Source organism: Boleophthalmus pectinirostris, unplaced genomic scaffold, assembly GCF_026225935.1.
Source record: "Boleophthalmus pectinirostris isolate CB_2022bp ecotype Guang Dong unplaced genomic scaffold, ASM2622593v1 HiC_scaffold_14, whole genome shotgun sequence".
NCBI lineage: Eukaryota > Metazoa > Chordata > Actinopteri > Gobiiformes > Gobiidae > Boleophthalmus > Boleophthalmus pectinirostris.
In genome coordinates this window covers 29,640,535-29,654,589 of record NW_026571047.1, presented here as the reverse complement: position 1 = coordinate 29,654,589, position 14,055 = coordinate 29,640,535, and the positions used below count along the sequence as shown (strand labels likewise).

Below are 14,055 nucleotides of genomic sequence, written 5' to 3'. Positions count from 1 at the left end.
CAGTTTTTGTCAGTGTTTGTTTGGTCAACAAATCTGCAATCTGACCTAGAGGATGTTTACACTGAAGCTAATCACCGAATTACCGTATCGGAAACGATCTGCGTCCAAACACGTCGTTTCTGTGTCCGCAAACCTTCCCTATCCACACAGCTTTGAGCATATTTGTTTACGTTTTACAGAAATTTAACTTTAAACCACATGGCTAATTTGCATAAACGAAGCACTCAAAAAACAGCTCGCTTCTTGTGCGCTGATGCGGTTCAGCTTCTGTCGGACTAAAGGACTCGACTCAGTGGAATATGAGTGTTCTTTCTGTGACAGAGGATGTGCTGATGATGGTGAGCCTGTTCTGTGCTTCTATCATGTTGGAGATGGTTCATATTAAACTTTTCAGAGATTATACGTCTGTAGGTCGTACACACAGACCGTATATATGAATGGACATATATTCTAGCCTCTTAGTGTTTTGGCGGTGATTTACTGTATTTTCCGGGCCAGTAGACGCGATCTTAAGCCTCTAACCGCATCAAAAAACGACAGAGCGCCCTATACACGAATCCACTCGGGTGTCCCAGCACAACTTCAGTAAACTATAAAGCCGCACCGCCCGCAGAACACGCAAACACACAAGGAGCAGACAGCGACCGCACGGCGAAAAACACTCACAGACACACTCATCACTCCACGCCGACGAGGAACAGAACAGAGGAACCAACTGAAAAAGCGAGTCTAGTGTGCCACTTCTAGACACGACTGAATAACTGAGTCACTGCGAACACGCCGACAATCCAGCGATCCCAGACAGCACCTCCCTACACGCCACAACTGAACAAAGCCCAGAGTCACCGTGAACGCCACAAACAAACAAAAACACTCACCCATCACACTGTTGTGTTTCCTTTAAAGTCCAGTGCGGTTTATTTATGAAAAAAGTTTGAAAATAAACCATTTAATGACAGTGCGTCTTATAATCCAGAGCGACTAATAGCCCGAAAAATATGGTACTTCACAGTGCATAGAACTACATCAGCATATCAGCGTTTTCAGGTGTCCACACAGTGCCGGATCAGATCTGTACTCCGATGAATTCGTTTGAGCTGGCGGCACTAGATAGTTCCGTCTCTGGAGCCGTTTTCCATCGGATTAGTGTGAACGAACACTGTACCCACAACGAAAACGACTCAAATACGTACTAGTGTGGACAGGACCCTAGAATTCTGAGCTGTCAGTTTAAACTGGGGGTGTTCTACTTGTCTGTCTATGGCGGAATGATCCGCTGTTTCCATGGTGACTCAGTGCACACATTAGTAAACTCTGTCAAAAGTTTTAAAACGGTCTGACAACTCAAGAAAAAGTACAAAAATGTCAATACGATCTTTCATTGTCCTGTTAGGAGTTAGATTTTTAACAAAACTGTGAGTGACTAAAAAAAAAATTGTTATTGAGATTTGTTAAAGCGCACAAATTATCTCACCTGTTTTAGTTCAAACCAAGCTCTTTCTGGTCAGACTATGTTCAAAAACAAAGCTCTGATTAAAGTCTAACGTAAGTAACAGAGCTTCAGGCAGAGTAGTGCTTTCAGTTAGCTTCACAACTCCCGGGAATGTGGGTGACACGAGCTGCACAGGGATTTGAGAATGTTTGGATGTTGTGAAATCCGGTTCATAATAGTTTGGGGGTAAAACTGGGCCTCATCATTAGACCAGCGTAGAACCAGATGACTGAACGGACAACAGAAGCATTCAAGGCTCTAATGGAAAATCTGTGCTGACATGGACAACTTATGGTTATGTTTTATTGGAAATATAATGGCTTAGGGGTGCAACAACAACCAAAATATCATGATATCGTATCGTCAAAAGTCTCCCAATAATATCATGGTGCATCACAATATATCGAATCACAAGTTTCTTTACTTAAATTCATTGTAATGGTGCAGCAATAGCTAAAAAATCAGAAGGAACTACATCGACCATGATCCTTTGCTCCATTTTAGTGCAAACTACAAGAAGAAATAACAGTTCTGAGGACTTTTAAATCTTAGTTCTTTGATTTAAGTCTTGTCAAGGCATTTTAAGAGGAAAAAGTAGCATATTCACAATTTTGCCTCCACAAAATATTGAAATAGATACCATATCGTTTCATTTATTTCCCAAATCATGCAGCCATAATAGGGATGTAACTGCAGTTTTTTTGTACAAGTATTACAAACAACAATAAAGCAATAAAAACGACAAAATATTTTATTGAAAGTGCCTTTAGAAATGCAAAAATCTGAAACCACCTCCAGAGTGGGAAAGTTAAATACGCTCCGCTGTAGTGTTTCTGTCTACACTGCCCAAGACGCAAAACTCTGGTCAAATCTGCTCACGTCACGTACACGTTTACGTCACATTCATACAGGACACAGAAACAAACATGTCGGATCATTTCAATGTGTAAAGCTCTAAACTTACAGGAGGCTCCCAACAAATGTACAGAATCTGCAAAGATACTATTAGTGAACAGAGTAGGATGTGAAATCACCTCTGTCAAATTCTGGATGCACCAGTTCGTCGCAGGCGAGTCAGACGGCGTGCATACCCAGTTGATTTCCATACACTTTTGCGTCACCGTATGCTCACAGATTTCCTCTTGAAAACGCTTGTCTAAACGTTGAATAAAAAGTGAAGACGCGACGCCACTTTTGCATCTTCTGTTCAGACTAGGGATGGGCATGATTAGTCGAATTAATCGATAATTGATCATTAAGAATTTCATCGATTACGTTCATTTTCATCGAAAAAAACGAATGCAGGTTGCTGTGCGTAGCGTGACCGAACAGGGGTCCTTACATGTGTCTCTCTGCACTCAGAAGGAGCGAGACACAAACAGTTGGTCAGTCTGCAACGTACCGAAGTGCAAATGCGTATTTAACGATGATTTGTACAAGAAATTCAACGCTTTCCGTTGCGTTCGGGACAAGTGTGAGTCCATGTGCACAGTGTATACAAAGCAGGAACATATGTTTCTGTGTCCAGTGGGAAAAAGCTTTGCCAGGTGAGAGTCGAGCAATGTCGATGACGAGTCCCCACCTCCCTCCCCCCGTACGGTGTCCTGGTTTTGACAAACGCAAATATGGTCACACTAACCTGTATTCCACTGAGTCATGTCTTTTAATCTGACAGAAGTTGAACCGCATCAGCGACACAAGAGCTGTAGTTTTATCTTCGCAAATTTTTTATGCAAATTAGCGATGTGGTTTTAAGTTTCGTTTCTGTGAGAGTTGCACAAACTGAATTAAACACATTATAATGTCAAACGGGCTGATGTGGCTCTAGAGTCGTTACGGTTTATATGTCGTAAAGTTGAATTTATTTATTCAGATCAGTAGTGCAGATAGTAATAATAATGATGATAATTTTAATATAAAAACGTTAATGATTAATCGATAATCGATCGTTAATTCTCCCGACGATCGATTAAGAAAATTTAATCGAATACCCATCCCTAGTTCAGACCGTCATCATATAAACACAGCCTTAGCCCTAAAAGTTTGCTCAATTCTTCACATGTAGGTTCCGTAAAGTTATGGAAAATTCACTTTAGGTCATGAAAACATCATGGAAAAGTTTTGAAAGTTTCTCAGTGGAAAAAGAGTGGGAACTTTGAAAATCGTTTTAAGTCTGAAAAAGCCTGTAGTCTGTGTCGAGGCCTTTAGTATAAGATGCCAGTTTCCCATTTTGATTCAGTTTAGATAAATCTTCCAGCTCTACTCATGCACACGATTAACAGATCTTACTAATGTGCACTTCTGTCCATCCAGTGTAAAATGATACTGATAATGTTTCTCGTGCGTCTCGTAGGCACTGATGAAAACGCCATTATCGAACTTCTTGGAAACCGCACCATCAAACAGCGAGTTCCTCTTGTGGCAGCTTATAAAACCACTTATGGGAAGGTAATTTGTGTGTTGTTATATAGTATTGTTTTGTTTTTGTTTTTTGTTTTCCAATAATTATCTTTTTATATACATGAAAAACAATGACATTAACAATAAACAGAAGATGTACAGTCACAGAATCATTCACAGTTTGGTCTTGAAAGTAGAATTTAAGACTTCTGTTTCTGCCCTAATTTGTCTCATTGGAGTTTGCTATGATTTAACTGTAACAATTATAGTGACAATTATTGAATTTGTTTGGGGCTTCTGACTTAAAAACATTTTTGGTTTAGTATTTTGACTACATAAATAAAAGTCCACATAATAATTCCTCTATTTAAAGGGGTTTGAATGAGATTTATCTTTTTTTTTTTTTCGTGTTTTTAGGATTTACTTCGTGACTTGAAATCTGAACTGACCGGTAACTTTGAAAACCTGGTGCTGGCCATGCTCATGACTCCAGCTCAGTTTGACGCAGCTGAACTCCGAGAAGCCATCAAGGTGAGTGCAAAAATACCAAAATTCTAACTTTATAATGGATGCATTGTTTAGCATATCATATGTTTCCCATTTAAATGTGCACTATGGGTCTGGTAACGGAGGGAGACGGGGCAGATTTTTTACATTCAAATGTCTCTTATTCAGAAACTAGAGGGACTATTGAAATAAGTAAAGTATCAGAATGTAGGAAAGAGTTAACACTCCAACAGGGTCAAGTTAAACCTGTGATATTCTTTCAAGTTGTTGACAAAAAATTTTAAAAACTCATGTCGGTAACAGAGGGAATGAAATATGCAGCACTTTTTGGGCAATAAATCCAAACAGTGATAACTCTTGGTTCTCACTTACATATCCTTAACAAACTGGTTTGAATATTTGCTTCATATAGTTTTCTACCATATGGTACAAGATTAGGTTGAAAAACCTCTTACTTTTTGAGTCATGAGATTTTTTATTAAGAAAGGTCATGGTAACGGAGGGAAAAGTAACGGAGGGAAAATTGTGCAAACAAGTAGAAGGTGCAGGATTTTACATAATTTGTCACTTTTTTCTACCGAATACTTTAATATTACTTCAAAATGAAAGGAAACTATTTCTATAAAATATGTCAGTCCTTCCAAGCAAATTTTTATCATTTTAAATAGATTTTTTTTGAAAAATCATGTACCTTCATCAACAGTTCAAAGATGGAATAACACAAGATATGATGAAATACATCCATTTATTTACATGATTTGCAGGTCTTTGAAATTTGGGAAATAATTTTTGTTCCATGTTTCATACATGGTCTGTTTAAAACGTATGGAACTTTAGAACCAAAAATGGTACAGAAAAAAGGTAAACAGTTTCATAAACTAGAGTACATATGTATCTGTTGAATACATTTTTATATCAGATTCATTAACTTGAATTTTTGGCCTTGCTGTTTACTTCTGCTTGACCGGGCCCATATGTATATTTTTCGGTGGGTGGTTTGTATCTTTGTTTCTTGCATGAATTCAATACATGTGTTTTTACTGACGTTATCAACTTGTCTTCACGGAGACAGACCATTTCAGACAAACTAACCCTCCTCCAAAATGTTACATATTGCACAGGGTGACCAGATGTTCCTATTTACCCAGTTTTGAGCTCTGTGTCCCCTGTCCCAGTGGATTTATCCAAAACCGCTGATTTGTCTCTGTGTTTTATACAAAAAGAAAAATCCTGCACGCCGTCTTACTTGCAAATTGTGAGATTTATTAGGACAAACCGTGCAACGTTTCGGCACTAGGCCTTGAATAAATCTCACAATTTGCAAGACGGTGTGCAGGATTTTTTTCTATGTTCTTGGGTTTGCTCCCTCTCCCCAACGCGCCCGTCTGAAGTAATTGATGTGCGAAGTTCTCATTCTTTTATATCCAAGTCCCTAGACCAACTGATTCCTGCCAAAAGAGATTTGATTATGCTGACTCATAGTGAGCAAACAATTACCTGTACTTAATTACCCCAAACAGAGTGACTTTTTTATTTTTTTTTGAACTTAAAATTTTTATTTTCTTTTTCAGCAATAATACAATTATTTAAAATCAATGAAAACATTTCAATTTTTTTTTTTTTAAAACAATATAGGTTTGTTACAAAAAAAGAAACAAGAAACAAGCAAGCAACCGGGTAATAATGACATAATTAAACATAAACATCCACTCTTTATGTATCAGAGACAGTTATAAAAAGAAAAAAAAAAAAAAAAAAGCCCCATGTCGTTTCTACTGTATTAGCAAAGGTAAAACAGGTTTCCAGCGCTTAATAAAAATGTTTTTTTGAATCCTTAAAGAATATGTTATCTGCTCCATTTGGTATATATCCCATACTTTCTGAATCCATATGTTATAAGAGGGAGGATCTGGTTTGAGCCATCTAATGGTTATACATTTTAAGGCTGCAGTAAGTAAAATGTTTAAAAGGTATTTTTCATCTCGTGTGCCAATACTTGCAGGTAATGCTCCTAATAATGCTACTACTGGGGTAGATGGGACACATCGATTAAAAATGACTTTAAGGGCATCAAAAACTTCCCTCCAAAACAAATCCAGTTTAGGACAATGCCAAAATATATGTGTGTGGTTAGCACTGACCACACCACAGTTTCTCCAGCATGAGCCGGAATGTATTGGACCCATTTTAGCAGTTATTTCTGGAGTTCTGAAAAATCTGGTAACAACTTTCCACTTGAATTCTCGCCAGATGGCTGAATTTGTAACAAGATGTGATTCTGTACATATCTGTTCCCAGGTAATCTACCGATATATCTATTATCATCTCCGCTTCCCATCTCTCTCGTATATATTGAGTATTATTATTACACATATTCAATAAAATATGATATAGATTACTGATAATTTTCTTATCTTCATTATTTAATTGTTTTACAAGGAACTGCTCTATAGGAGCAGGGCACAATAGTTTTTCCCAATCTTTATGAGATGTCAAAAATGATCTTAATTGTAAATACCTAAAGAAATCAGTGTTGGGAATGCCAAATTCTGACTTCAACTGTTGAAATGTTTTAATCTTATTGTCCTTAATCAACTGGTATAGGTGTGTTAAATTATAATCTGACCATTTTCTAAATCCTACATCTAATCTGTTGGGTACAAATGTTTTAATAGACCCAATATTAGTTAATGGTGAAAGCATCTTAGACAGCCTAAACATGGATCGTATTTTATTCCAAACATTTAGAGTATTTTTTGTCCAAACAGACATTTCCTTTATAGGGGTATCTAGAAAGGGCAGATTTCGCAAAGAATCTGTACACATACTGTCTTCTATGTTAAGCCAGCGAGTTACTGCATCATTTTTGATCCACACCATCAATGGCTTCATCTGGGCTGCCCAGTAATACAATTTAAAGTTGGGAAGCTTAAGACCACCATCGGCTTTGGCCAGCTGTAAGGTTTTAAGTCTAATTCTAGGACGCTTCTTTTGCCATATAAATGCTGATATTAATTTGTTAAGGTGATTGAATGTTTGTTTAGGGATCTCCACAGGTATCATCTGGAATAAATAAAGAAGTCGTGGCAGAACATTCATACGTATCACTTTCAACTCTACCCAATAAAGAGAGCGGGAGAGAGGTCCATCGCTCTAAATCATTGCTAATATTCCTTATAATTTTACTGTAATTTACTTTATATAAATCACTTAAAGAAGGCGGGATATTAATACCAAGATATTTGATACCATCCTTGGGCCATCTAAATCCACTTTGAAGTTTAACATTGTCAGGGACAACATTATTTACATCAATGCTTTCTGTTTTATCCATGTTCACCTTATATCCAGAATAATATCCATACTGATTAATGAGCTGTTTTAAATATGGAATTGTTGAAGTAGGTTCAGTGAGATACAGCAGAACATCATCAGCATACAATGATATTTTATGCTTTTCTCCATTTATTATAATTCCTTTCATATTCTGGTCATCTCTAATAAGCTGGGCAAGTGGTTCAATACTGATGGCAAACAATAGGGGAGAGAGAGAGCAGCCCTGCCGACAACCACGTTCTAATGTGAATCTTTCTGATCTACACCCATTAACCCTAACTGCTGCTTGTGGGGATGTATAGAGAGTCTGCACCCATTTAATAAAATTTGGACCAAGTTTAAATCGTTTTAGTACTTGTAATAAATATTGCCATGATACTCTATCAAATGCTTTTTGGGCGTCTAAAGTTATGATCACCGATTCCAGTTTTTTATCCTTCAGATGGGAAATTATATTTAATAGGCGCCGAACATTATCTCCATAATATCGTCCTGTAATAAAACCGGTCTGGTCAGGGTGTATAATTTGAGATATTATCTTGTTAACACGTCTGGCCAGTACAGCTGTTAGTATACGCAGGTCACCATTCAGCAAAGATACAGGTCTATAGGACTGACAATCCGTCGGGTCTTTACCCTCTTTATGAATTACAATTATAGTTGCCTCAGTCCATGATGGTGCCATAATGTGTTTATCCAGTGCATACCTATATGCGTTCAGCAACAAGGGTGTCAGCAAATCCTTAAAAACCTTATAGAACTCATTGACATAGCCATCTGGGCCCGGACTTTTATTATTTTTAAGAGAGGAAATAACCTGCTTAATTTCATTCTCTTCAATTGGTTTATCCAAACCCTCTGCTGATAAGTTTGTCAATTCTGTTACATTAATGTTCTCCAAGTATCTTGTAAGGTCTGTCTCGTTTGAGCATGTACCTGTATTTTTATAAAGTGATTCATAAAACTCTGCAAATGATTTTGAAATATCATTTGGTTTTGTGACAAAACCTGATTGGGATTTGATTTTCTGGACTATGTTTGAGGATTGTTGCTTCCTAAGTCTGAATGCTAATAACTTGCTAGCTCTATTTCCATGCTCATAGTACCTTTGGTTTGTAAATCTTAGGTTTCCTTCAATTTTATCAGACAATAGACTATTAAGTTCTCTGCGAGCCGCATTTAACTCTTTTGTAATCATGGTTGTTGTAAAGCGTTTATGTTTATATTCCAGAGTTTTAATTTTATCTTCCAATTCCTGCTGTTTGGCTTTCTTCTCTTTCTTTCTTGCAGAGGAAAATGAAATAATGCGGCCTCTGATATATGCTTTAGCACAGTCCCATAAGATTAAGGGGTTAGTTTCTGATGTGGAGTTGTTATTGAGATATTCCTTAAACTCGGCTGTTATAAAGGACAAAAAATCTGTATCATTCAGGAGGGAAGTATTTAACCTCCACTGTTTAATTGTTGACCTGTGCCCTACATCCCATTGTAATAAAATGGGTGCATGGTCAGAAATGGTTATCGGCATAATCTCAATATGCTTAATTCTGTGCAGATCTATTTTGGGGGTAAAAAAATAATCTATTCTTGAATAAGACAAATGTCTGTTTGAATAAAAAGTGAAATCTCTACTTCTCGGATACTTGCTTCTCCATACATCTACTAGGCCTGCTTCTGCAGCATGATGTTTGACTGCTTTACTCATTCTAGACATTGATGTCTTGGAGGGTGGTTGTCTATCAGCAAGCTGAGACATTACACAATTAAAATCCCCACCCATCAGCAATAGCCCTGTACTATGCAGTAGAATTGTATTGAACAAAGTCCTAATAAAACCCGGCTCATCTTCATTGGGTGCATAAACATTAAAAAGGGACACATCTACACCGTCTATCACACCATTAACTAGGAGAAACCTCCCCTCAGTGTCCTTATGGATTGAGGTTTTTGTAAAGTTGATCTGCCTGTGGATAAGTATGGAAACCCCTTTCTTTCGTCCAGATCTGTGGGAGGAGTAATATATCTTATCTGCCCAGGACTTTAATTTTTCGTGTTCTGCATCAGATAAATGTGTTTCTTGTAGAAATGCTATATGGCAATTAAGTTGTTTAAGCTGGCATAATATTTTCTTTTTCTTAATTGGATTATGAAGTCCTTTCACATTATAACTTACAATTCTTAAATCGCCCATCACACTCTAGATTCTAAATTTGAATCAACTAATTGGGGGAGAGGACAGGAAGCGGAGATGTTGATAATGGCTTGGTCTTTTATAAACCATATTAAGATTGAGATGAAATATTGTAACCATTCTGAGTGGACAAAGCAAACACAGATAATAATGTTAATTAAACGATGTAATTGAACCAAAGAGGATAACCCAGTTGCTTGATCGTTAAACTCAGGATCCCTGGGGAACAAGGGGATCAAAACCAAAACACTGAACCTAAACTGATCACAAACACTTAAAGTAGACATAACAAAATATACGTGGGGAAACTCGTCCCTGGCTGCTCAACAAGCAGTAGAAGTGCGCAGTCTAGATTTAAGTTGACTGTGCCTAAAGGTTAGCCAAGACAATAACAAAAGATAAAAGTAGACCAAATTTGAAACAAAAAGAAAAAGAGCAATATCCCAGGCTCCTGCAGTGAAATAAATACCACAGCTCTTTACTTCCACATATTCATGTGATAAATATTGGCAAAAGTATAACCTGCATAATAACGTAATGTAAATTGTAGATAAAGTAGGATATAGTAATAATAATATAATACTGATAATAACCCGTATCAGTCCTTATGGCCTTCTGACAATAATGTCATAGCTTTTGTTGTTACATACGCTCTTGGATGAATTCAGTCATCTGGCTCCGGCCGCTCCTCTGGGAGAATGCGCTTGACATAGTCCATGGCCTTCCGATGGTCCAAAAAGTCCTTACTCTCATCCTTGTACGTAATTCGGAGACGGGCAGGAAAAAGCAGACCGTAGCGTACGTCCCTCCGTCCTCGTAGTGCTCCTCGCACCTCTGAAAAAGCAGCTCTGGCCTTTGCGACACTAGCGGTGTAGTCTGGAAATATCGACACGCGCTGACCATTGTAAAACAGCGGGGCTCTGTCGCGGGCTTTCCGTAGGATCTCCGCAGCGTCCTCATCATAATGCATGCATTTTTGCAATTATCACCCGTGGTCTCTCCCGATCTTTTGAACTCCCAAACACACGATGTGAACGGTCCACTTTCATGTCCCGATCGAGTTGTAACATCTCTCTCAGTGCGCTAGCAACAGCTTTTGGAGAGCTGGGGTTAGCCTCCGCAATTCCTGCTATGCGTATATTGCATCGCCTCATTCTGCCCTCCATGTCATCGCATTTATCCCGAATAAACTTCAACTCCTTCTTGAGGTTGGTCACTGTATCTTGCAGTGATGATACTTCATCGGACCATGTTGATAACCCCCCTTTCACATCTTGCACGTCTGTCTTTATGAGCTCCAAGTCATCACGGATAGCTTTTGTATCTTTAGCCACTGCTGTTTTAAGTCCTTGCAAATCGTTCTTGAGTACATTTAGCTCTTCTGCTAACGCTGATTTGAGCTCCTCTCTTATTACTCCTTTAATGTCAGCTCTCAGGGACGCCAAAATCTCCACTTTTAAGTCCTCAGCCGTCATACCTGGACTTTCACTCGGGGTGGGTGAGGGTTGGTCCGTATCCGTGCGTGCGTCGCCCTGCACAGCTAACCTCGTGGTTGTCCTCGTTACAGGCCCCGGCCTCGCTAGATTAGCTTGGTTGCTAGTGCTTGCGCAGAATTTGTATTTCTGAAGCTTTTCCGCCATCAACTCACAAACACCATCCGTTCTCCTACTTCGTCTGATGTCACTCCAGTCTGTTGCACACGTTTCAGTTCAAAAGTGGCTGTTTTATGAAATAATATTACGGATTTTGCAGGAGCTCTGAGATATGCGTCCTACTCCATGTCTTACTCACCAGCGCCCAGTTTTTTTTGAAATCTTTCACCTAACAAATTACTTTAAACAACTTGATACAAGCTAGCAGTGCTGTATCCGATGTGTGACGCTTATACATTTTAAAATTTAGAAAACTCCCTTTAATGCATTAAATTAGATATATTTCAGATCTTCCTGTGGAACACGGTCACATGGCAGTAATTCTAGTTTGGGGTTTTGTGGTCAGTTTATTCCTCAGTTTGAATCATAACAGCAGAGAGGGAAAAAAAACATCGATGTCACAATCACAACATGGAGAAAACAAGTTCAGGCCTGTAGTGAGCGTAAATGTTATGCAACCATTGTTTTAGTTGAATTGGAGAATAACGGAGCTGTGAATATGCTGCTTTTTCCTCGTAAAATGCCTTTGATTCTGTCTTCTTTGCTTGAATTTATTGTTATAGTGCAGCATAAGCTAAAAAAACACAGGGAACTACATAGACCATGATCCTTTGCTCCATTTCAGCGCAGATTACATGAAAAATAACTGCTATTTGGTGCTTTGAAATCTTAATTAGTTGGATTATGACAGAATTAAAGTCTTATCAAGTTCAAACAATCCAACTAATTGAGATTTCAAAGTGCTAAATAACATAAAACAGAGCAAAGCATCATGGTTTATGTAGTTCCCTGTGTTCTTTTTAGCTCACACTGCACTATAACAATAAATTTAAGCAAATAAACTTAATATTTATGATTTATTGTGATGGTCTACGATATTCTTGGGAGACTTTTGACGATTCTAGATCAGAATATTTACGTTTTTGTTACACTCCTTTATGTTTTAGGGGGCTGGGACTGACGAGGCCTGTCTCATTGAAATCCTGTCTTCTCGCTCCAACGCTGAAATTCGGGAAATCAGCAAGATCTACAAATCAGGTCAGTTCAACAGCACGTTTAGGTTTCTCGCACAAATCCTGGAAATCCTGGAACCATGGAAAATTAGAAAAAGGGTCAAATGTCCTGGAGAATACACATTTAGTCTCCCCTTTTATTTTATTTTATTGCCATCACAGTAAAAAAGAGCACTTGGGATTTTGAAGAACCTCTAAAACTTACTAAAATGTAGGAAATTACACATCTTTTGCACAAAATTTCACATTGTTTAAGTTGAGTTTTAACAGACATTTTTTGGGTTACCGTAAAATCCGGACTATTGAGCGCACCTGAATATAAGCCGCATCAGCTGAATTTTAACAAAATGTTATAATTGTACGTATATAGGCCACACCTGAATATAAGTCGCTGGTGTCCACGTCTTCAAGAACGTTTTCAAGTTCGGGCTGTCTGCTTTTATCGCCTCTGAAAGCTTTTCTCGTCTTTTTGCGTTGAGTCAGTTTCGTCACGCTGCCGTCGCCGAAGTCTCACCATCGACTCATCGACGCCGAGTTCACGTGCAGCAGCTCTGTTTCCTTCTTCCGCAGCCACATCAGTCGCCTTTAACTTAAAAGCTGCATCACCTGTATTTCTTTGTGTGTTTTCCATGAGGAGGGTGTGTGCATGAAGCGCAAAATAACTGTTCAAAACACAATCAAACGAGAATCTTCCTCTGCGCATCACGCCGTCTCTCTACTGCGCATGTCTCCTGCAGAAAGAGCCTCTGTTCTGTCTGTATCATGTCAGTGTTTTAGAGGATTTCAGCAGATTTCAGACTCTCGCGGGGGCGGGGATAGTTTTATCAATCAGGTATGAGTGGATGTTCGGCATGTACTGAAGTTTAAGACGTTTCTTCTCGTCATTTACGCACACGAGTACGACGTATCCCCCTCACTAAGGTTCATTTAGCATCAGAACTTATTTTATCACACGCCGATAAACTCTTTTAGTGCTGATAATATCGCGAATTAGTGTAGCAACTTCACGTGAACCCTAGATCCATGTGTAAATCGCACACACAGCGGCGTTTTCTGCACTCAGGCTCCTTGTATCTGCTGTGTTACCAAACCATAGACCGTATATATGAACGAACAATGTGCCAAACAAAGAATCCGTCCATATATTCGCCGCATCGTTTTATTCGCCGCAGGGTTCAAAGTGTGAGAAAAAAGTACCGTCTTATAGTCCGGAATTTACGGTAAATTTGTGAATGGAATTGTATTTAATTCATTTGCGAATCATTGTGGGACGACATTTTATTAGAAATTGTTGGTCGTGTAGTGTAGATCTCCTGATTACGTAGTTAAAATATTTTGGAAAAGTCCTGGAAAATTTGTTCAAGAAATGTGTGGGAACCTTGGCATTTTAAACTTCTAAAACGAAATCTAAATCAGGGACTGCAGATGGAAACTAGACATTTACCCGTAGCTATAATCTGGTTA

General features: G+C 38.4%; 1 protein-coding gene across 1 annotated transcript in view; it reads left to right on the top strand.

Moving 5' to 3' along the window:
* Nucleotides 1–14,055, top strand: part of anxa11b (annexin A11b) — a 43,067-nt gene that overhangs the window by 6,669 nt on the left and 22,343 nt on the right. The window contains exons 6-8 of the mRNA XM_020936914.2: nucleotides 3,846–3,940; nucleotides 4,310–4,423; nucleotides 12,526–12,616. Coding sequence (XP_020792573.2) covers nucleotides 3,846–3,940; nucleotides 4,310–4,423; nucleotides 12,526–12,616 — 300 coding nt within the window. The remainder of the gene's footprint in view (nucleotides 1–3,845; nucleotides 3,941–4,309; nucleotides 4,424–12,525; nucleotides 12,617–14,055) is intronic.